Source organism: Budorcas taxicolor, chromosome 2, assembly GCF_023091745.1.
Source record: "Budorcas taxicolor isolate Tak-1 chromosome 2, Takin1.1, whole genome shotgun sequence".
NCBI lineage: Eukaryota > Metazoa > Chordata > Mammalia > Artiodactyla > Bovidae > Budorcas > Budorcas taxicolor.
The window spans coordinates 13,805,710-13,831,057 of record NC_068911.1 but is presented as its reverse complement, the minus strand read 5'-3'; the positions used below and the strand labels follow the sequence as shown (position 1 = coordinate 13,831,057).

At 44.4% G+C, this 25,348-nt stretch overlaps 1 protein-coding gene across 1 annotated transcript in view; it reads right to left on the bottom strand.

Moving 5' to 3' along the window:
• Window positions 1-25,348, bottom strand: part of GALNT17 (polypeptide N-acetylgalactosaminyltransferase 17) — a 428,829-nt gene that overhangs the window by 14,339 nt on the left and 389,142 nt on the right. The window contains exons 7-9 of the mRNA XM_052661435.1: window positions 12,691-12,876; window positions 10,142-10,279; window positions 1,347-1,442 (exon numbers count right to left, since the gene is read on the bottom strand). Coding sequence (XP_052517395.1) covers window positions 1,347-1,442; window positions 10,142-10,279; window positions 12,691-12,876 — 420 coding nt within the window. The remainder of the gene's footprint in view (window positions 1-1,346; window positions 1,443-10,141; window positions 10,280-12,690; window positions 12,877-25,348) is intronic.

Below are 25,348 nucleotides of genomic sequence, written 5' to 3'. Positions count from 1 at the left end.
CTCCTAGAGTGACCACAAGGAGCAAAGGACTCAGGATTCAATCTGCCTGGAATTACTTTCAGAGGACCAGTCACACAATGAAGGGAGCGGGGTCTGGATTATGAGAACTACCTGCGGTGACAGCAGAGGAAATACGGCTCGTCTCTTTCCAGATGCCAGCTTAACAGGAGAGCACAAGTGTCCAGAGCTGAGCAAACCCATGAGCCACGAATGCACGTGAGAGGATGTGTGTACGCCTGATGCACGTGAACTTGCAGGTGAACGTGTGTGTTCAGAGAACATGAGAGAGATGAAGGGAGCTTACAGGGCATTGTGTCCACGGTCTTCCTTTCACAGACGAACAAAAGGAGAATATGAGTCTGGCTTAGAACCAACCACCTCGTGTGCCTCTGAAATTGAATATGTCTTCCCAGTTTGTGGCGTGCCTTTTATTACTCCTGGTTAACATAAAAGTGTTTTACATTTTCACGCATGTCAAGTCTAATGATGTCTTTGGATCTGTTTTCTCCCAGTGCCAGAGGACCTGCTAAGCTCTCCCGGTGCGCACGTCCATGCACACACGCATGCACATGCACACCACGGGCTAACACAAAGCTGTCAAAGGAAATTCATTTACCAAGTTCTACTCTTACTGTGTTGGTCGATTGTTTTGCCCTCTTTGGTTATCTTTGCTGTCTCCTGAGAGACCAGAAGACTCGTGTGTTCTTTAAAATGTTACTGCCAGCACATCACTCCCTCCCAGTCAAGGCTCGGCACTGTACCAGTGCTTGCAGACCAGGCCATACTCACCACCAAACTGATGACAGTGGCTAAGACTCCACACTCCCAGTGCAGGGGGCCTGGGTTCGATCCCTGGTCAGGGAACTAGGTCCCACATACCACAGCTACAGATCCTGTGTGTGGCAAATCAGACCCAGTGCAACCGAATAGATAAATAAACATTAAAGAAAAGCTTACGATGGCCTTTCGGAACAGACACACCAATCAGGTTCTCACGAGAGAAGCGGCTAACTCTTTCTTTGATGTTGTAAGCAGGCTTGCTTTGTCATCAGTAAACATACGTACATGTGACGTCTATTTGCCTATTAGCAAATGATACCAAAATGTAAGCACAGTTTCCTTTCCGTAGGAGAGTGCCCCTTTATCCTCTTAATATCTGTGCTGATGCAGCCACCTGTGAATCTTCTCCCTCGTTCCTGTAGAGAAACCACCAGAAAGCCCCTCACCTGCTCAGAACAGTCAATAGCTACCAAAGGAGAAGACAAAAGAAGTTTCCAGAAGTCCTACGAATCCCCAGTAGGTGCAGTGAACTTAACTCCCTTCCTGGTCAGAGACAGGGCTCCTACCTGGGGTCCCCAGCCGTGGCACGGGTATAGTATTGCCGTGTGGTTCTCCATTGGCCCCTGGTCCAAGCAGACGTCTTTTGCCTTGTTGTTGCGAAGCTGCGGGAACAGGCCAAACAGGACCCGTCAGATCTCTTCTGGTGGAGCGACTGCTCCCCACCCACCACTCCACCTCGACTTGGTTCTGACTTCTTAATGCAGACGCCATGAGACCTCCCCTCCACACCCCCACCCCCAAGTAAGGACCAAAGCTTGAATCTTAGAGGAGATCATTTAGCAAGAAAGACAGTCCTCCAGTGGGTGGTGTGGGCACTGACCCTCTGCCTGTGACCGCGTACCCCACCAAGCACATAATCCCTCATTCTCAGCATATGTGACATGTTAGCAAACATTATGGTGGTAATTTTGCAATACGTAAAGGTATCAAATTAACAAGTTGTACCATTTAAAGTGAAGTCACTCAGTCGTGTCCGACTCTTTGTGACTTCATGAACTGTAGCCTACCAGGTTCCTCTGTCTATGGGATTTTCCAGGCAAGAGTACTGGAGTGAGTTGCCATTTCCCTCTCCAGGGATCCTCCTGACCCAGGGATTGAAACCGGGTCTCCTGCATTGTGGGCAGACACTTTACCATCTGAACCAGACTTCCCTGTAGCTCAAACGGTAAAGAATCTGCTTCCCTTGTGGCTTCCTTTGTGTCTCACCTGGTAAAGAATCCGCCTGCAATGCCGGAGACCTGGGTTCGATCCCTGGGTTGGGACGATCCCCTGGAGAAGGGACAGGCTACCCACTCCAGTATTCTGGCCGGCAGAATTCCATGGACAGAGAAGCCTCGGGGGCTACAGTTCGTGGGGTTGCGCAGAGTCGGACTGGACTAAGCGACTAACACACACAGGGCCCAAGGGCTGTGAAAACGCAAGTCTCCCATTGGCTAATTCATCTTGCACCTCCCGCCAGGTTCACTCAAGATGGCAACCTGGGGTGACCTGAGCTGGTTGAGACTGTTACTGTGGAGATTATACCACTTAAACTTATACAATATTAGCTTCCCTGGTGGTTCAGACAGTAAAGAATCTGCCTGCAGTGGGGAGACCTGAGTTGAATCCCTGGATGGGGAAGATCCCCTGGAGAAGGGAATGGCAACCCACTCCAGTATTCTTGCCTGGAGAATCCCATGGACAGAGGAGCCTGGTGGGCTACAGTTCATGGGGTCACAAAGGGTAAGGACACGACTGAGCGATTAACACTTCAAATGGCACCCCACTCCAGTACTCTTGCATGGAAAATCCCATGGACGGAGGAGCCTGGTAGGCTGCAGTCTGTGGGGTCGCTAATAGTCGGACACGACTGAGCGGCTTCCCTTTCACTTTTCACTTTCATGCATTGGAGAAGGCAATGGCAACCCACTCCAGTGTTCTTGCCTGGAGAATCCCAGGGACGGGGGAGCCTGGTGAGCTGCCGTCTATGGGGTCGCAGAGTCGGACACGACTGAAGCGACTTAGCAGCAGCATGTCAATTATAGGTCAATAAAGCTGGAGAGAGAAAAAGAAAAAGAACACCAGCTTGGGGAAAAAAAAAATCAGTAGAGGAGCATTTTTTTGTAGCCTACTGGTTTCAAGCCACAGGAAAGGCAGCTTCTGATAGCTGAATATCATCCCTTTTTCTCCTGGAACCAATTCCTTGTCTTAAATACTTGTGTTTGAAATACCTAGGATGGATTCTCTTTTTCTTTCTTTTTGAAGAGAAGCATTCTTTTAAACCTAAGATTCCAAAAGTCCATAAAAAGGGGTATAGAGAGATGTGTTGAATCAGACATTCCAAAGATGGTCCAAAGCAAGCAATCTTTAAAGAATGACAAAGCTAGCTTAGGAGAGCACAGCTTAGCACCACAGCTTTAGTTCCTTTATATTAATTGGTGCTTTAAGAAATGCGTGTTGCCAGTGCTTTCAGTGGTGCAAAGATTAATTATATGGAAAAACACAGACAACTTCTGAGTAAAAAAGTAATTCAGAAGAGATAGATTTTTGAAAGTGATGAAATTTTAGCAATACTTTTACCCAGGCATTTTGCTTGTATTCTTCTCTTTTTTGTATACAGAAGAGTAATATGGTAGAAATGCCTAATGAAGTCTAACAATGTTTTAAAAATAAGTAAAATTTAGAGGTGATAAAATTAACTAAAAAATATTGTTTGGAGGACTGACAAAAGATATCCTGTTTTTATAAATTTATACTGAATGGTAAGTTGGGAGGCTTCATGTTTGGCAATTATTTCCCTTTTTGAGAATTATTGGTTTATTTCCCCATTGAGATCTCAAGTGGTTTTATTATAGATTTGTAAGAGCTCTTTACATATTAAGAATATTAATGTTTTATGGCATATGTGTTCCATATAATGATATCACAATGCTAGTCTTTTAAATTTTTTCCTGATGTTTATGCAAACAAATCTATTGTGCAGTAACCTAATAAATGTTTCCTGAATCTGGTAAGGGGTTGGTATTGTGCTAAATTTAACAATCAAAGACTGAAAAAACCAAAAGAGTACCTGCTCTGAAGGATGGGCTGAAGAGAGAGACAGACGCAAGAAGAGCTAGTACAATAAGTGAATGATGCCAGGGCAGTGAAGAGATGCCCTCACCGCATCTGAGGCTTCAGAGACTAAGGGGAGGCGACTCCTGAGCTCAATGTTAAAAAGGATTAAGTGAAAGAGATGCTAATGATGGTCTATTTTTCACTCAGGGGATGTCTACATGGATTTTTACTTTATATTATTATGCTGCACATGTTGGGTTTATGTATATTTATGTGTGTTGTATTTCACATAAATAATGCTTAAAGAAAAAAAAAAGACGAGCAAAAGTGAACTAGGGAGCAGAGGTTTTTCCAGATGAGCCAAGCACAGAATTTTGAGCAAGAGTTGGTGGCTTAATGTTTCTGTACACATCGAAGCGCTTGTGCATTGGGAAGGCAATATCTTACACATGTGAGTCAGGACATAACGTATTTGCATATCTTTCTTTTTACTTTTTTTTCTTTTTATTGAAGTATGTTGTTCAATCTCTAAGTTGTGTCCAACTCTTTGCAACCCCATGAATTGCAGCACACCAGACTCCCCTGTCTTTTATTATCTCCCAGAGTTTGCTCGAACTCATGTCTACTGAGTCAGTGATGCCATCCAACCACCTCATCCTCTGTCGCCCCCTTCTCCTCTTGCCCTCAGTGTTTCCCAGCATCAAGATCTTTTCTAATGAGCTGGCTCTTCGCATCAGGTGGCCAAAGTATTGTAGCTTCAGCTTTTACTGAAATATGTGTGCATGCTCAGTTACTTCAGTCATTTCCGATTCTTTGGGACCCCATGGATTGTAGCCCACCAGGTTCCTCTGCCCATGGGATTCTCCAGGCAAGAATACTAGGGTGGTTTGCCATGTCCTTCTCCAGGGAATCTTCCCGAACTATGGATAGAACCATGTCTCTTAAGTCTCCTGCATTGGCAGGCAGGTTCTTTACCACTAGCGCCAACTGGGAAGCCTTACTGAAGCATAGTTAAATTAAAATGCCATTTTAGAGTCCATATTTCCAATGCAGGGGGCACTGGTGCCTTCCCTGGTAGGGGAACTAAGATCCCACATGCCATGGGGCACTGCCAAAAGAAGTTTAAAAAACCCTTTAAATTAGAATTTTTTTAAAAAAATAGAAGTTACCAAAATGTGACTAAGAACAGGATATATACAGTTTACAGGACTAGAAAGCTTTTTAAAAAGCCTCAAAACAGAGTTGAAACCTGAGGAAAGAGACTGGAGTATTAAAACCAGAAATATTCAGTGGCCTACAGAAAAACACTCACACAGAATCACACATGAAAAACAAAAGGCAGCAAGTATGGCAAAACCAATACAATACTGTAAAGTCAAAAAAAAAAGTAAATAAAATAAAATCTGAAAAAAAGAGAGAAAGTACACACAGAGTAGGTGGTCAGGCAGGGTATAGTGAAAAGAACCCACAGGAGTGTTAAATCAGAGTTGTCTAAATAATGCTAGATTTTGTTACCAGGCTGAATTTGACTCAGTTTGATTTCTTCCACTTAATACTGTCGTCCATCTGAAATATACTTCAATAAATGGTGGGCTCAGCAAGCACAGAAGGCGTCACAGAGGCCAGTGCCCTGACATGTTAACACTGATCATAGCTGGGAATTGGGATTTGAAATAAGTTTTGTTTTTATCTTTATATTTTCTGTATACTGTATGTATTGAATTTATGTCCGATGCAGGATACAGGATGCTTGGGGCTGGTGCATGGGGATGACCCAGAGAGATGTTATGGGGAGGGAGTGGGGAGGGGAGTTCATGTTTGAGAACGCATGTACACCCGTGGCGGATTCATGTCAATGTATGGCAAAACCAATATAGTATTGTAAAGTAAAATAAAGTAAAAATAAAAATTAAAAAAAAAAAGATAGGAAAATTTGCAAAAACAAAAGCTTTCCCTCCTCCAAAAAAATCAGATTATGATCTCTATGTTACCTCTAAGGCCATTCCAACCATCAGCTCCAGAGATGTCACTTACACTCTGCTTCATGTGAAATCGTGCAGGGCACAGCCTGTGGAACGGTGCCCTAGCCTCCTAGGATTTTATCATTTTTATTGTTCTTCTTTTCATAACTATTTTTCTTCTAATCATAACATCATCATATAAACATTAGTGATAATTGAGAAAACGTGAGAAAATACCACATTAAAAACTGCCTGTCCCCTGTGTAGAAGTTTCCCCTCCCATACTCCTGTCTTACTTTTTTTGTTGCTGTTTAGTCCCTTAAGTCATGTCCAACTCTTTTGTGACCCCATGGACTGCAGCCCACCAGGCTCCTTTGTTCATGGGATTTCCCAGGCAAGAATACTGGAATGGGTTGCCATTTTGTTCTCTGGAGGATCGTCCCGGGCCAGGGATTGAACCCATGTCTTCTGCATTGCAGGTGGATTCTTTACTACTAATCTAAAATAGTGGCTAGTCTAATTTCATAATCCTGACTTTTTTCTCTTAAGGCTTATACTATCAATATTTTTCTTGCATCAAACTTCTGTATAGATCTTCTGAAATGCTGCAAAATACTACAAACTACAATTTAACTAACCTTCAAGTTAAATTCAAATTTTCAATCGAGGAAACAAAAATCCCTGAGATGAACAATGTTACTTGCAAATCTTTGTCCTCATTTCAGATTATTTGCTTGGGATAAGAATGGAGAGGAAGTATGACTATCATTAAGCCTTTTAATACATGTGGTTCAAATTGCTTTTTAAAAAGCTTGTTTCAATTTGCACTCTCATCAGAGGATCTGTGGTTTTCATATTATCAAGACCTGGCTGGCAAAGCACCAACAGATATTCCAAAAATGAATCTTTGTTCTTTTGGTGTAAGACAAAAAGCTGCTGCTGCTGCTGCTGCTAAATTGCTTCAGTTGTGTCCGACTCTGTGAGACCCCATAGACGGCAGCCCACCAGGCTCCCCCATCCCTGGGATTCTCCAGGCAAGAACACTGGAGTGGGTTGCCATTTCCTTCTCCAATGCATGAAAGTGAAAAGTGAAAATGAAGTCGCTCAGTCGTGTCTGACTCCTAGAGACCCCACAGACTGCAGCCTACCAGGTTCCTCTGTCCATGGGATTTGCCAGGCAAGAGTATTGGAGTGGGTTGCCATTGCCTTCTCTGAAGACAAAAAGCTACCTCAGTGTATTTTATGTTATTTTTTACCCCGGTGTATTTAAATTTTTTTTTAAAATTTCTTTGATTATGAAATAAATATAAAAATTTCACCCACTTGTATTTTCTCTTGTACTTTGTCTCTTTTTCTTTGGGGATGTTTTCTCATTTAAATAAAAAATTTCATTTAAAATCTATTTGTGGAGTTCATTATACATTAATGATATTATCCATTCATCTATCATATTTATGATATACAGATTTCCACCTTGGCATATTATTTCTCCATTCAGTTGATATATAGGTTATTTTAATATTTATGAGCCCATATCAAATGTCATTTTCCTTTGCATTCTCTTCCATAGCTTTCACTCTTAGAAAGCCCTTCCCCTTTAACAGTTCAGATTCATATCTATTTCTGGATGGTTCCATTATGGCTTCTTTTCTTTCATTCAATGCTTACAGTCCATCTGAAATATACTTTGGGATTTGCTTTAAGAATCTAAATTGTTCTCTTTTCCAAAGAGCTGGGTGATTTACCCAATTGTCTTATGAATAATCCTTTCACCGCCCACTGTTTTTCCTTGTGATCTTTATGTTTGATCTTTGAAAACCAAAAACAAAAAGAAACATGTTTTTATTTTAAGGAAGACAAGGCAGTGTGTGCCTGTTAATAGCTAGTAGGATGTACCAGGTACTGTTCTAAGAAGTCTGTATATGGTGTCTTGTTTTTCATCTTCCCAACAACCCCAACCCAACAACCAGTAGGTACTTTCACACCCTCATTTTACAGATGAGGGGACAGATGCTAAAAGGGGCCACTTGGGCTTGAATCCAGCAGGCTGGCTCTAGAATCTTCGTGCGTCCCCAACCACTACACTTGTGGGTGTGCATGCGCAGTTGCTCAGACTTATCCATCTCTTTACGACTCCATGGACTGTAGCCGACCAGGCTCCTCTGTCCGTGGGATTTTCCAGGAAAGAATATTGGAGTGGGTAGCCATTTCCTCCTCCAGGGGAGCTTCCCGACCCAGGGATCAAATCCACGTCTCTCGCAGCTCCTGCAATGGCAGGTGAACTCTTGACCACTGAGCCACCTGGGAAGCCCCATAAGAAGCAAGCTCCACATCCAGATTCCAGCTTGGAAGGGACACTTTGCCTGCACTTTGATGATTTAACCTGGGGCTGACTTAATTCCTCCGAAAGGTTTCTCCCATAAAATAGAAAAATGCACAACTGTAGAAAAAGGAAATGCTCTAAGCCCATGAGGGTTTTCCCAGTCTCAGGACTTCCAGTGAGACCTGGAAAGAAACCCAGCTGCAGAGCTAGTGGGGCATCTCTGTTGGGTCTGGAGCACCCGGCTCCCTGAGCTCTGACCAGAGTCTGTGTCACCAACCCCTCATCCAAAAACATAGGGATACAGGGCAGATGCCCCGGGCTTACATACACGCACGTTGTCAGCAGTGGTGCTTACAATATTTAAAAAAAAAGAGAAACAACACAAATGTCTATGTTTTCAAGCAAAACACAGCCATACACAAAAGGTACCATCTTATACAGCCGTTGATAAGGTTGCATAAAAAGGCTTAACCGCACAGGAAAATATTGTCTCGTTAGTAACATTTCAAATTATGAGGCATTGTGGACAGCCTGATTTTAGTTTAAAATATATATATATATATATATATATTTTTTATACCATCTTATACAGCCATTAATAATGTTGCAGAAAAGTGCTTAAGGACACAGGAAAATATTCTCTATTATTAGTAACATTTCAAATTATAAGGCATTGTGGACAGTCTGATATTAGTTTAAAATACATATATTTTATGCCATCTTATACAGCCATTAATAATGTTGTAGAAAAGTGCTTAAGGACACAGGAAAATATTCTTTATTCAAATTATAAGGCATTATGAACAGTCTGGTTTTAGTTTAAAAAAATTATATATATATACACACATACCAATACAAATAGATGTGTATATAAAAAGTATATGTATAAACCTGGCAGGCTACAGTCCATGGGGTCGCAAAGAGTTGGACACAACTGAGCACATGCACGCACGCGCATGCACACACACACACACACACATAAAAATAAATATTTTTAGGAAAAAGAAATATATACACACATGTAACAAATCAGACCATACATCCAAATGTACACATTATCTTTGGGATTAGAATGCTTAAGTCTAATCCTGGCTTCGTGATTTATAAGCTATGAGACTTTAGATAATTTAATGTCTCTAAGTCTCAGTGCTCTTATCAATAAGATGGAAATAACACTGCTACCTGATAAAGTGAGGATGATTGAACTCAAATATGAAAGACACTTAGAACAGTAGGGCACATTTTAAGTGTGCACTGCTATTGTTGCTGTTTTCAAAATGCAGATTTATGCCATTTGTACTGTGAGAAAGGTCAATCTGTTTAATGTTCAGAAAACTGACATTGTCTCAGCATAGAAAATCTGAGAGGAGCATCTGTATCCTTTCTTTGGTGTACAAGGCAGTGGGCCCTGGACAGACAGGTCTAGTCTCTCCCTCTCTTTACACCCAACTTGCTGCTCAGCGTCTCAGCATGGGCCCCAGGGTACCCCACAATGCCCTAGACACAATTTACGGCCCACCCCACACCGCAGGCGGAATGATGGCCCATGTCCCCATTGCGACATTTATTATATGTGTCTCGAGAACAGTTGGTGGGGCTTCCCTGGGGGCTCAGTGGTAAAGAATCCGCCTGCAATGCAGGAGACAGAGAGATGAGGGTTCGATCCCTGGGCTGGGAAGATCCCCTGAAGAAGGAAATGGCAACCCACTCCAATATTTTTGCCTGGGGAATTCCATGGACAGAGGATCCTGGAGGGCTACAGTCCAGGGGGGATCGCAAACAGTCGGATGTGACTGAGCACGCACGCACAATTCACAACTCATTCATACCAGCTGGTGAGAGCCTTGCTGTGAAGGCCGGCACCTCTAAAAAACTAATCACTGAATGACTGAGTGAATGACTTCGTCATTTACCCACCAGCCAAGTGATCCACGGCCCCCTGCACAGCCATCCAAGTCAGAGCAAGTGTGGTTTTCATTACCTCCCCGTAGGCAACGGTGTTATTGTATCTTCGCATTTCTGGGTAGACGTGGTCCAGATACCACTGGAAATTCTTACACTTTAAACTTTTCCTTAAGGCTCTTCTTTCCGAGACATCGCCAATGTCAATTCCTGGATTCTGAAAGTAAGCAAAGGGTTTAGTGATTGGGAGGCTCTGGCCAGAGCAGAAGACGGGCAGTGTCACCTTCAGGGAAACCATCAGAGAGAAATCCGAAGCCCAAAGGTGATCCTTTAGCTCTGAGCTAGCCAGTACTGTCCCCCGGGTACAGTATGCAGCCCCCGAGCCAGCCTTCTTCTTCACCATGAAAGGAATCCCACAACACACGGATACTGACAACCTGCTTTCCCGGCTCCATCTCTGCCATTTCTTCAGTGACTCTCAGCCCCAATTATTACAGGAATGATTTGATTAAGACAAGAAAAGAAATGCCTATAACCACCTCCTGCCTTTCTTTGTTGTACATGGGTGATTCCCCTTCCCCCCTTTGCAGGCTCTTTGTGAAGTTCATTATATGCAGATGTGAAAATAATTTTCCATTGCAAAGCTTGTAATGATGTTCTAATGAATAATTCACTCTGCTTTTACAGAAATGAACCTGTAATGGGCTGCTGTGTGCTGACAGGGGAAAATAAAGTAGCTGAAATACGACTCCAGAGTCAGCCACAAGACGGCTCTGACCCGGTCGAGACAGGATACCCTCTTCACTATGATGGCAGCCAAGCAGCATTTTCGAGCAAGAGGAGAAGAGTTTAAATGATTTCATTAAGATTTCTTCTTTGGCAGTCAAACACGGATTTTTAAAAGAAAAGTCCCTTTAAATGTCAAACTTATTAACATTCAAAGGCAAACCTGGGCAGTGATATTTTAACTCTTTATTTTAATATACTTAGCAAGATTAATGAGGATGGTCATTTGTGAAAAGCCAGGTAGGGAACACTGGCATTAGGGACCTGAGGTGGTTTGTAACGATGGAGAAAGCATTGGGAGACCAGCCTTGAGTTCTTCTGACCCAGTCACCTGCCCATCCTAGGTCACTGCTCTCATCGCAAACAAGAAAAATAACAACACTTGTTCCACTGATGGCACCGGGCTGTGGGCAGAGCGGAACGAAGACACCATTTCACATCCCTGCCCTGTCAAGTGTTGGGTGTAGGACCTTAAGGAAGTCAATTTAACTTACCAGAGTTTCGGTTTACCCATCTGTAAAATGGACATACTAGGCTCACACCAAACTAGCATTGAACACAGTATTTGTTATACTCTGTTTTAAGTCTCATTTTTATCTTCCCAGGAGCCCTATGAGATCAAGGTTAACAATCTCGACTCTACAGATGAGGACATCAGGGCAGGTAGTTCCTCTGTCATGAGGTTGTTATGAGAGGTAAATGAGATATTGCAAACAAGAACCTTAGCGAGTGCCTGGGACAGTATAAAGGGCTCAGCAAAGGCTGCCATTTTATACAATAATGTGGAAAATCACTTCTAGTTTAATGGCTATAAAGTCCTATGTGGCCAGAAAGGGGTTTTCAGTGCTTTAGAACATTATTTTAATAATTGTAACAACAGTGATAAACAATTCTTCACTTTTATCCTGTTTATCCACAAATCTAGACATATTCGACTGCACTTCTGTTGTCTGGGGTTCCAGCCTCCTGAAACACAGGGGCTGCCGTTTCTCAGTGGGAACAATTCCACGGCTGGGACACCTACAGGAGCTCCAGCTAAACAGATAAACCTGACTATGGCTGAGAGTACAGGTGACCAAACTGGGCTATGAGGACAAAAATGCTCGCCAACATTCCACATCCTGTGCCAGGCATTGCTCCAAGTACATCACATGTCCTTAGCTTTAGTACTTAATACTCAGGTTAAGTACTTCCAATTTAGTTTTCACAATCGACCTAAAGGAAGGAGGGCTTGCTATAACCCCCATTTGATAACGGAGGAACCTAAGATATAGAGATGATAATTAAATTTGTTCAACATGTCATAATTACAAGCGGCAAGGCTGGGATTCCAAACAAGCCTGTGCACAACTGTCGTATAAGACTCCTGTGGGGCTGTGGCAATGGGAATTTTCCGAGATTATCTTCTGGGCAGAATATGGAAGAGAATTGAAGAGCTGTGTAAACAAGGATCCAGTGTGCAGTTGGGACCTACCTCATGGGGCGGCTGGAGCTCTGTGGGAAGTGAGCGTGGACGATGGAGTCTGGTGCCTAGCATCTTCTAGACACAATACACGCGCAGGAGCAGGTCTTGACACTCAGCGTCAAGATGAATATAACGAGACTGGAATTAACACCCTATGATCCTTCTAATCTCTGTCAATGGATTTAGAGATTTCCACGGTGCCAATCCCCATGTAAAGCAGGGGTTCTGAAACCTGGAGGTCTGTGAGCCACCTCAAAGTGTATTTATAATCCTGCAAGGGTGAGCATCTTTCTGGGGAGGAAGCATCAGCTTAGTAAAGGGATCAGTGATCGGTCAAGCACAAGGTCAGTGTTCTAGGGTGCTGGGGAAGGTCCCACCTCTAGCGGCAGATTCCACGCGATGTACACGTGAGACTTGTAGTCGTCCATCCAGACTTCGGCAACCCGCAGAGCGTTCCTCTTGGTGTAGAAGCCGATGTTGCTGTTGTATGGCTTCTTCTTCCGCTCGATGTGGGCCACCCGTGAGCAAGGCAGGACCTCCATGCTGCCCCCACACAGCCACACCTGCGGGGATAAGGACTTCATCAACCCAACAGAGAAATCCCCAAAGACCACTGCTTCCCCCCACCCTCAACTTGAAAGCAGCAGTTCGGGAGACAGGATGAGTGAGAAATGTATCTTATTATATAAAGCCATGGAGATTTCGGGGTTGGTTTGTTACTGCATTAGAGCGTAACCTCCCCTGACTAAAACTGGTAGAAAAAAAAGGTTTGGAGGAATTTCTCTTACAGATACAGCAGCTCAGAATATTAAAATCTATCTCTTCCTAAGAAATACCCATACATGTGAGGTGCCCCTGGTGACATGGGTTTTCTGAATTTCCCAGTAGAGCACAAATGGCACCCGTGAAGGTTTTATTTCCAATCTGAAGTTGTGCCCTATAGAACTATAAGGGAAAATTCAAATGAAAATAACAGACCATCTCTATCCATGGAAGCACAAAGTCTACAATGGCCTAACTCTACATTATCAACATGCTCTATTTTGGAGTCTCTTAAGAGCACAGATGCCCGGCCTTCTGGAAGCATCCACCCAGTGCCATCATATTCAGGTGGCACTTGTGGCTGGAATATTCAAGTGGAAGGCTGAGAAGTTAATTGCCTTTAAGAGATGCAAAAGCCCAAGGAGGTGACAACTTGCCATCTTCTTCAGGGGCACAGCAGGCTTCCAGGATCAAACGGCCCTGCTCCCAGAGGAAAATGGGACCATCTAACTTCTCTTGGTCCCACGCAGGACAAACAAAACATTTCCAGTTGTCAAGAAAGGCTAATTTGCTGGGATTTCCCTGGTGGTCCAGTGGTTAGGAATCCCCCTGCCAGTGCAGGGGACATAGGTTCCGTCTCTAGCCTGGGAAGAGTCCACATGGTGAAGGGCAACTAGGCTGTGTGCACAGTTAGTGAGCGCATGCACCCCGGAGACCGTGCTGTGCAACAGCAGAAACCACCGCAAGGAGAAGGCTGTGCGCTGAAACTAAAGAGTTGGCCCGGCTCGCCGCACCTGGAGAAAGCCCTCGTGCAGAAAGGAAGACACAGGGAAGCCAAAAATAAATAAATAAATAAATAAATATATTTGTAAATAAAAGGACTAATTTGTAAAAATGAACTTCCTGGTACTGATGAAGGAGAAGAGGAAGAAGACACAGAGAAGTCGCAGCGATCTGTGAGACTCTCCCGTATCCTCTCTGTAAATGAGAGTGCCGCTGAGTGTGTGAGGTCAGCACAGACCCACTTCAAGCTCTTCTACCCTTAGTTTCCCAAACTCCCTCCGTGAGGATCCTGGGACCTTCTTGAGTGTTTGCATACCTCCTCTGGGCCTTTATTGATTGAATTTAGTGGCAAATGCATGCAAGTGTGTGTGTGTGTGTGTGTGTGTGTGTGTGTGTGTGTGTGTGTGCATGCACGCACGCGCTTCTGCTTCTATTACCCAACCTCTGGCTACCCCACAGAGAAATGATACAGATGGAAAACTCTCACCATAATCAAGAATCCTCACCTTGCCTGTTTCTTTAAGGAGGAGACTGGGGGCTAAGAGACTGTAGACGCTGGGCAGTCCAGACTAGTTTGATTCGTGACCTGACAACTAGATGCTCCCATGAGTTGAGACAGACCCAGCTGCTGGCAGTAGAAGAAGCCAAGTCAGGGAAGCAAAATATGGCAAGGAAGTCTGTGGGGGTGATAAAGGCAAGACACCTTACACGGTAAAAGAAGGTGGCTGAATTCCCAGGAGTGGGCAATACACAAACCCACAGAATTCCAGGATATGCAACCCTGGACAGTTTCAAGATTCTGAGAATGAATGGAAAGACATCCCATGTTCACAGATTAGAAGACTTAATATAGTTAAGTTAGCAGTACTTCCCAAATGGATTTAAATATTCAACACAATCTTTATTTAAAAAACCCAATGGCTTCTTGGCAGAAATGAACAAACTGGTTCTAAATTTGATACAGACATACAAGGGGCCCAAAATAACCTAGAAAAGAACAAACTCAGAGGACTTTCATTTCTGATCTCAAAATTTGTCACAGAGCTACCATAATCAGGACAGTGTGGCACTGCAATGAGGAAGACATATAGATCAACAGAACAGAATCCATTGAGAGTCCAGGAATAAACCCTCACATCTGTGGTTAGCACCAAGACAATTCAGTGGGGGGGGGGGAAATAGTTTTACAAAAACTGTTCCGGGACAACATGCAAACCAGTGATTTTGGACCACTACCTCGTAACATACAAAAATTAACTCAAAATGGGAACTTCCCTGGTGGTCCAGTGGCTGAGACTTGGTGGTCCCAATGCAGGGGACCTGGGTTTGATCCCTGGTTAGGGTACTAGATCCCACATGCTGCAGCTAAGAGTTTGCTTGCCACCACTAAAAGATACTGTATGCTACAATTAAAATCGAATGCACGCTGCAATGAAAACAGAAGATCCTGTGTGTTGCAAAAATGACCAGGTGCAGCCAAATGCACTCTTTGGTTGTCTGGCTTATATTCAGCAAAAGGTATTCTGAGACTGATCTTTATAGTTGCATGTATCAATAGTTTGGGCTTCCTTGGTGGCTCAGATGGTGAAGAATCCACCTGCAATGCAGGAGACCTGGGTTCGATCCCTGCTTGGGAAGACACTCTGGAGAAGAGAACAGCTACCCACTCCAATATCCTGGCCTGGAGAACTCCATGGACTATATAGTCTAATGGAGTGGGGTCGCAAAGAGTCGGACAGGACTGAGCAACTTTCACTCCATTTCACTTCATATCCATAGTTTACTCCTTTTTATTGTTGAGTCATAGTCCCGTGTATGGAACAGAGTTTTTTTCCATGTATCTCTTGATAGTTGTTCTGAGTTTAGTTATGCTACAAAGAAAGCTGCTGTGAAATTATAAAAACAAACAAATAAGTAAATAAATACTTAAAAAATTAACTCAAAATGGATCAAAGACCTAAATGTAAGAGCCAAAATGATACAACTCTTGAAAGAAAACACAAGAGTAAATTTCTATGACCTAGGATTAGGCAAAGATTTATCAACTGATGAATGGATAAACAAAATACAGTACATTCATACAATGGAATATTATTTAACAATAAGAACAACATTTAGACACATGCTACAACATGGACGAACTCTGACATTACGTAAGTGAAACAGCTGGTCACAAAGGACTGTATATTATTTGATTCTGTTTATACAAAATGTCCAGTAAAAGAAAACTCATAGAGACAGAAAGTAAATCAATGGTTGCCAAGGGCTGCAGGTAGGGTCACAGGAATAGAGTGACTGCTAGTGGGGACGGAGTTTCCTTTTAGGGTGATGAAAATGTTCTAATATTGATTACAGCGAATACTGCAAAACTTTTTGAATCTACTAAAAACCAATGAATTGAACACTTTAAATGGGTGAACTCTAACAGTATGTGAATATCTCAACAAAGCTGTAACAAAAATAGATAAACGAATGTATACACAGAGAGATGGGGAAAAGAAGATTCAAGGGATGGATTCCAGTTTGGGATTCAAGGGATGGATTCCAGTTTGGGGAGGGGTCGCAAAGAGTCAGACACGACTGAATGACTTTTACTTTCACTTTCACTTTTCAGGAGGACTGCAAAAAGCAAAGCTGAGCTTGGGGAAGATCTCAGATGGTTGAGTTCTTCTTAGTATCATGTTTTCATGTTTTATCCATGCTGCAATGAATTACTGCATTGCTTTATACAGTAGAATACTATTCCATTGTATAGATGTCCTACATTTTGTTAATACATTTATTAGTTGATGGCCACTCGGGTTGTTTCCATTGGGCAATTAAAAATAACCCTGCCATGAATATCCATATACAGGTTTTTATATATAGGGATATATGTTCTCATTTCCCCTGGGTACCTACCCTAGAAGTGGCATTGCTGGGTCATAGGGTACATTGATGTTTAACCTTTTGAGGATCTACTAGACTTCTCCAAAGCGGCTGCACCATTCTACCTTACCCCCAGCAGTGTAATGAGGTTCTTAGTTCTCCCCATCCTTGCTAACCCTTGTCACTGTCCATCTTTTTGATTAGAGCCATCCTAGTGGGTGTGAAGTAGCATCATATTATGGCTTTGATTTGCATCTCCCCAATGGCTAATGATGTTGAGCACTTTCTCTTGCACTTCTTGGCCATTTGTCTGTCTGCAGAGAAGTCTATTCAGATTCCCCATCCAATTTTTAATTGGATCGTTTATCTTCATATGATGAGCTGAGGCCTCAGAGTGAAAATGAAGTCGGCTTCCAGGGTCTTTTCTCTTATCTCGCACTTCATCATCTTTTTGGATTCCAATGTGCTGCTGCTGCTAAGTCGCTTCAGTCATGTCTGACTCTGTGCGACCCCATAGATGGCAGCCCACCAGGCTCTGCCATTCCTGGGATTCTCCAGGCAAGAACACTGCAGTGGGTTGCCATTTCCTTCTCCAATGCATGAAAGTGAAAGTGAAGTCGCTCAGTCGTGTCCGACTCTTCGTAACCCCATGGACTGCAGCCTACCAGGCTCCTCCACCCATGGAATTTTCCAGGCAAGAGTACTGGAGTGGGGTGCCATCGCCTTCTCCATTCCAATGTGCAAGGTCTTTCAAATCATTCCTTATGGGCAGCCTCTTCCACGGACTCTGTGTAGGGCGGACGTGGAGAGGGCAGTGAGGTGCAGAGGAATGAACCAGGCAGCAGAGGGCAACATTCTTGTTCTGCCTCCTCCAAAAACAAGCTGTGTAACATCAACCAAGTCACTTTCTCCCTCTCCCACCAGGTGCCCGAGACTGTTCATCCTGGTGTCTCAGCCAAACCTAGCAAGGCAGCTCTGCATCTCCCCGGTCACCCAGGGATGAAGCGGTACCCTACTCTGCTGTCTTGCAGGACGCTGCTTTATTGTAAAGTAAGTCATGTTTGGCTTTCCTCAGCATGAGAATAAGGAACCCTGGGAATTCTCTCCAACGGGGGAATTCCAGACAGCTGACAGGTCAGCCAGACGGAAAGGGCCGGGCTTCTCTGTGAAGGCCTCCAGTCGTTTTCAGCAAGCTTTCTTTCCAATTCATGAGGACAGATACCTGATGTAAAAGGAGATGTCACTGACACCTTTCTTCATCTCAGAAGAGGAGAAAAGAGAGGGATTTTGTCATGTAGATTTGGAATATAGGAGAGAAAACAGTTTACCCCTAAAAAAGTGAGGAGAGGAGAGTCAAAGAACCGAGAATTAAGTAAACTGATGTGTTTCCTGTGACCACATCCTGCAGTCTAGAACACTAAATGAAAAGGTGTAACCCCAATACTCCAGCCCGGCGGAGAGGGGGGAGCCCCCTGACCCTCACCTCCAGAGTCCTTAGTTTCACAGGCTCCTGTCAAGGCCTGACCTAGTATGAGACCCTGAGAAACTGGAAGCCCAGTGCTGGCGCCCCTTTCATCCTCTCGGAGTGAAGCCCTGAAGCGCTGGAGCTGGTCTCTCAATGTCTCCTCCCCATGGACAGGAATTCCTCCTGGTATCAGATTGAAGTCACTTTGGAAACCATTAAAACCTATTTACAACATTGAAAGCAGCGTTGGAGGAATGCTCAACGCAGAACTTACATCAACAACCCCATTCTGTGATCCAAGAGCTTGCAAATTTTAGCCTTTTGTCTGTTGGCAAAGATCTGTTCAAAACAATGCAGATTTCTGGCTAAGAGAACATTTACTTTGTTACTTCTGTCCTTCCAATCTTTTTTGAGACTCCCTGATAACCCACTTCCCAGATAGACAGGATCACCCCTGATCCTTGGTGCTCCCCTCTGCCAGCCTGGGGACGGTGAGCTGGTTTTTCCCCGTTTAAATGCACATTCCATACCACTAAATTGGATGGACACATACCGGCTTTCCTTCACAAGTCCTTTTCCAAAGATTCAATTTCAAACCTCTCTTTTATTTATGATTGTTTCTCAGAAATAGGATTTACCAATATGGACCTCAAGACATATTTCAATTTAAATACCACAGAGGTGAGAACCTCTAAAATACCTGAGTTCTATTGCCTGTTGATCTAAGTCATTTCTCTTAATGCAAGATGAGGAATTAAAACAAAGCTTGGCAAATGACATGTGATTTCACAGGAGGAGAGAAACACATATTGAAAGCAGCTTGATTGATGGAGCATGAAAAGAGTGTTGGAAAAGCTTTTTGTTCCTTTCTTTTGATTTTTGTTGCTGTCGCTTGTGCGTGTAAAAGAATAATATTGGGGAGGAAAATAAATAATATCAGGTTTATGCTCATCGACTTAAAATTTTTCCCAGCCTTACTATCTAGACTGCTAGCATGTAACTGTCAGAGAGGTCTGGGCTTCTATGTTAGAAAAACAGCTCAAAGCAGCCTCAATCAGCCCCCTTGGGGTCAGTTTGGCCCTGTCTTTCCCCATTCCTCACCTCTCTCTCTCTTTCCCTGTACTTAAGACTGCCCCATGCTGGCTTTCTCTGGCTCCTTCCATCTCTGACCTCTTTACAGACTCCTCCCTTTGGCCTATCCCTCCTTGCAAAGAGCAGCTCTGACCAAGTAGATATCAAGCATTTTATCCATCTTTGTACTCCCAGCACCCATGGTAATTCTAGCAATTTCCCTCTCTTAGTCATTTAAGCTACATATATGTATACTAAGACTGGAGCTTGGAGCTAAACGCTGCCAGGGATATAAAGGCAATTGAGACATGGATCCTACACGTAGTCTTTGTTCTGTCCTCAGAGCTTACAACTGGAATTCCAGGAGAGTGTTGAGAACTGCTCTAGAATCTTGGGGTGGAAGCAGCCACAAGGAGGTGGCAGGGTGGGGGCAGTGATAACCTTGTATTCATTTCTCCATGTACGCATCCATGCTCTTCTATCATCCAGTCTGCATTTTGCCTGGGATTAAAGAGGAGCTGGTAGGATGTGGATGAACCAGGCTTAACCACAGGAGGACAGTGAATTAGATTTGGTTCTTTTTCTCTTTAATTTTTATTTTTTATTGAAGTAGAGTTATGTTTATATATTATATATATATTATAGAGTTTATATATATATATTTTTTAAAAAGACATCTGCTTTTTTAAGGTCTGCTACTATCATTGGCCAAAAATGTCAATTAATTTTTTAAAATGTTGGACAAGTAATTGGGTTAGGAGCCACAGATATCAGGGAAGTGTGAGTTTTCTAAGACTGATGATAAGCTGTGAGTCAGGAAAGACACAGGATGGAGCGTCAGGATTCAGGGACTTGGGGGCAAAGTAAATGATCCAGTCATTATGATAACCAACAGGAACCAGACAGGGTTGGCCTTAGGAGCCGGAATGCTGCCTCCATAGCAGAGTCTAAAGACTAGAAATTCCAGACCATCCTGCCAGTCAATGCTCTTGGGAGATGCTGAATGATTCAGAGCCAGGGAAAGACAAATGCAGATCCCAGTTCACTTGGGTCTGGGCACAAAAGGAAACTCAGAACCATCAGATGACCCTCCTGAGTCAATCTGAGCCTGAGGCTGGGGCTGGGGGCCTGAGGGGTTACAGCATCAGTAGATTTCACCATCTCTTCAATTTTTTTGGTGTAAACCTTAGAACTTTGATCAGGAAAGGAGTTTTACAATGGGAGAGGACACTCATATGCCGAGAAGATGATGATTCTCCATCCCTCTTAATGAATTCCAACTTCTGTTTTGGTGTCAGACAGACCAGAGAATAGTGGATGGTCTCCTTGGGCACGTAACTGTCCGCTGACAAACCAAACCCAAACATGGCACCACTCATGGCAAAGATGAGGCCGACCTTTGCCAGTGTCAATTGCAGGAGTTCCTGCAGACTGCACCACAAAGGCTGTAACCTGGGCAGCACCGCCTCTTGGGAGGTGTGGCCTTAATCTCCACCCACCCCACCCCCAGAGGTGTGGCCTTAAGACAGAGCCTAGGGGAGGTGCATCCCCCCAAGGCTCATGTGGCTGAAAAGCCAGTGTGCTTTCTTCATTCTCTCTCTCCCACTGCCCAGGGACTTGGAAGTCACCTGTAATAGGTGGAGAAGCCACATGGAGAAGAAGCCCAAGTCCCCAAGTGACCACAAGGAAGGCTACCTTTCCACCCTGAGCATCCACAATGGGTTTTTGTTAAATTCTCAAAGAGAGACTTCCCTAGTGGTCCAGCGGTTGACAGTCTGCCAATGCAGGGGACACGAATCTGATCCCTGGTCTGGGAAGATCCCACGTGTCGTAGAGCAGCTAAGCCTGTGCACCACAACTCCTGAGCCCCGCTCCTACAGGCCGTGCTCTGCAGCAAGAGGAGCTCCCGCAGTGAGAAGCTCACGCGATGCAGCTAAGGAGCAGCCCCCGTTCACGGCAACTAGAGAAAGCCTGCAACGCAGCAACAAAGACCCAGTGCAGCCAAAAATGAATTTTAAAAAATACTTAAAAAAATAAACTCGCAGTGAAGCCAGTGAGATTAAGAGGTTTGCCTCTTCTAGCAGCCAGAATTACCAGCCCTAGAGACGCTCCATCCCTTGTTTTGACTTGAAAGTGTATAGAATTTGAAAATGTCTACAGGAATCCCAGGCTTTGAATGGATTAGATGACCTGAAGCCAGTGGCCTCCCAGAGGTTCCTTCCAACCTGGTAATTTCATTTCTGTTTCTCTCTCAGAAAACAATCCACTTCTGAGCATCCTTGGAGGCTGGTTACTGCACCTGCATGCTGATGGCCACGATGTGCCCCCACCCCACGTGGTCCTCTGCCCTGCGTGGGGTCACTTTCATGTTTGGCAAACAGCTGAAATGTTTGGCCAGCAGCAGCACGGATAAAGGGAAATAGTCTTTTAAATTTTTAAACAGTTCTGCCCAGCACTGCTTTGTTCTTGCTCTCCGAAAGTTGTATCCGGCATATCTTCCAGGCCTGGGTTCTACTGGAACAACTGTAAAATGCCATCTCTTCTACCTGCTGACTTCTGTGGCTATAAGCTGCTGGTGGCCGGGCTCCCACAGAGTCCGTGGGACCGAATGTGTGAACTCACTTCCCATTCACAGAAAGCATGGTCCAAAAAGGCCAGCCTGACCGCACTATGTCTATCTGCTCTCTGGCTCAGAGGAAACACAGAAATGTCATTGTATCATCTCGAATGCATCCCCTTCTTTTCCCTTTTGTGAAAATCCTGGGATGTGTGGGGTTGGGTTTTGATAGTTCTCAGAATGCCAGTGAACGGTATTGATCTCGACACCTTAAAGAACCAGCAGCACTGGGTTGCTTCAAAGGCTGCCTCTAGGCTTTTGTCCTGGAGAATTAGAAACACAACCCAGCCCGTGATTGAAGTTCATGTGTCTGACATACTTAACAGATGCCCTGTGCTCCTGCATTTTCTTGTCACCCTGGGTCCTAGGACAAGCGCTCAGGGGGGCAGGAAGGAATCATGACTGCTGTGGGGAAAATGCACCCCTCCACACACACACCTAACCCCTGGCCAATTGATTCGTTGAAGCCCTCGCTCCCAGGACCTCAGAATGTGTCTGGATTTGGAGACAGAAACTTAAAAGACGGAACTTAAGGTTTGAGTGCGTGAGTGCAAGTCGCTCAGATGTGTCTGACTCTTTGCGACCCTATGGACTATACACAGTCCATGGAATTCTCCAGGCCAGAATACTGGCGTGGGTAGCCTTTCCCTTCTCCAGGGGGTCTTCCCAACCCAGGGATCGAACCCAGGTCTCCAGCATTGCAGGCAGATTCTTTACCAGCTGAGTCACAGGGGAAGCCAACTTAAGGTTTACTGAAGTCATCAGGGTGGGTGGGGCCCTAATCCAGTATGACCGGTATCTTTATAAGAGGAGGGGACTTCCCTGGTGGTCCAGTGGTTAGGACTTTGCCTTCCAACACAAGGGTTGTGGGTTTGACCCCTGGTTGGGGAGTTAAGGGGCTTCCCTGGTGGCTCAGATGATAAAGAATCTGCCTGCAATGTGGGAGACTTGGGTTCGATCCCTGGGTTGAGAAGATCCCCCGGAGAAGGAAAAGATTACCCATGGAGAAGGGAAAAATTACCCATTCCAGTATTCTGGCCTGGAGAATTTCATGGACGGTATAGTCCATGAGGTCTGAAAGAGTCAGACACGATTGAACAACTTTCAGTTAGGGGGTTAAGACCCAACATGCCTCATGGCCGAAACACCAAAAACATAAAACAGAAGCAATACTGTAACCGATCCAATAAAGATTTTAAAAATGGTCCACATCAAAAGAAAAAAACAAAAACAAAAAAGATTGGGACAAAGATAGGCACACATACTCAGAGCAACATAGGAGTGCACAGAGAGAACTCTCCAACTACACACCAAGGAGGAAAGCAGCTCTGCTGACACCTTGATCCTGAATTTCTAGCCTCCAGGATAGAGAGAACACTTCCGTTGTTTAAGCCACCTAGGCTGCAGGGCTTTGCTGTGGCAGCCTTAGCAAACGAATACAATATCCCTCCTCCGTTTTCCCTGGGTTTCATCCCAGCGCACTTCTGTGGAGAATCCAGGGCAAGTCTGTAAAGCAGCGGTCCCCACCTCAGACCACGGACTGACACTGGTCCAGGGCCTGTTAGCAACCAGGCCGAACAGCAGGAGGTGAATGGTGGGCAAGCCAGCGAAGCTTCATCTGTATTTACAGCCGCTTCCCATCGCTCACATTGCTACCTGAGTTCCATCTCCTGTCCGATCAGTGGGAGTGTTAGATTCTCATAGGAGAAGAGACCCCCACTGGGCTTGCATCATCCTGAAACCAACCCCCTTCCCAAGCCAGTCCGTGGAAAAACTGTCTTCTTTGAAACCGGTCCCTGGTGCCCAAAAGGTTGGAGATGACAGCTGCTGTAAAGGAAAACATTCTTTGAAAAAAATTCATCTTGAAGTAGTTAGTTGCCCATGAAATTGTAGCACCTTCTGTCATTAGCTTAGAGGCCTGCTTTGGGAAACCTTTCCAAATCCCCTCTTGGAAACAGAGGAGCTTTGGTTAAAGAGCTTCCATATGGGGGAAAAGTACTTTCTGGCATGCAGACAGGAAAGGGCTTCTTCCACAAAACAGGACGTTACATTCCAAGCGAAGAAGTGGGGGTAGCACGAGGGATGCTGCTTTCTTAGCATCACAGAAGGGGCATCAGTAGACAGCCCTGGACCTTGTACTCCTGGTGACACGTCAGCCTGTCCAGGAAGGACTGAAGCTGAAGCTCCAATACTCTGGCCACCTGATGCAAAGAGCCAACTCATTAGTAAAGAGCCTGACGCTGGGAAAGATCGAGGGCAGGAGAAGCGGGGGTGGGGGACAGAGGATGAGATGGTTGGATGGCATCATCAACTCAATGGACATGGGTTTGAGCAAGCTCCGGGAGATGGTGAAGGACAGGGAAGCCTGACGTGCTGCAGTTGATGGGGTCACAAAGAGTCGGACATGACTGAGCGACTGAACAAAAACAGTAAGATCTAGGGTGTGATATATGCAAGTCTGTGCTTACTACTGGAGACAGAAGCATGGTATGGCTAATGGTCCAGAGACCTATGGCCTCCATTCATAACAAATAATTGCTAATGTCAGTTAGAGATGAGTGAACATAAAACATACATTTGACATTCCTGACCAAGCTGCTAGACCATCCTATCTTATCAGACCCATCAGAGACATGGGGACTCCAGGCTAAACACCCTTGTTTGGGGGTTACAGGCAACTACCATCTAAAAAATTTTTAATGTAGATTGCAAGAGTTGTTTTTTTTTTTTTTTTTCATCTCTCCACAAACAGGTTTTCCAAGAGGCAGAATCAAGCTGAAGAGGTACGTGATTGTCCTTGGCAATGCAGAGCCTGCGTGGATATTTTGATCTGTTCTTCCAGGCAAAAGGGACTGTATTAAATGATTGATTTAAAAATTAACGATTGCTAGTGGAATAGTAACCACAAGAAATCACATTCATGCAAATCCCACAAGGGAAAAATATTGCATGATTTATCTCTTTGTCAGCATTCTGGCATTCTCAGACGAAAGTTAGTTGTTTTTTTTCCTCACCCTTGCTTTGTTTTTGTACTCATCCTAATTTTCTACATAACACAGTTCCCAGATTGCAAGGGATGATTATTCTTATTCAGTGTGAATGGTACCAGAGATCTATTCATGAAAAGGGCCACATTCTTCCCATCATCAACTACCCTTCCCTTTGCTTGTCAGAGTACCTCCCCCTCTGATGAGATTAACTGAAGGTTCAACAGGATAAAGGAGTGGCTCGTTGGTTTAGGGACATGATTCTCACTTCGGGTGCGAGAGGTTCCGGGTTAATGTCCTGGACAAGCCCGGGTTATCCACTTTGGTTTGCGCATTGTTGAGGAGGGCATGGCAACTCACTCCAGGCTTCTGGCCTGGAGAATCCCCATGGACAGAGGAGCCTGGTGGGCTACAGTTCATGGGGTCACAAAGAGTTGGACATGACTGAGTGACTAAGCACATCTGGACAAAGCAAAAACTCC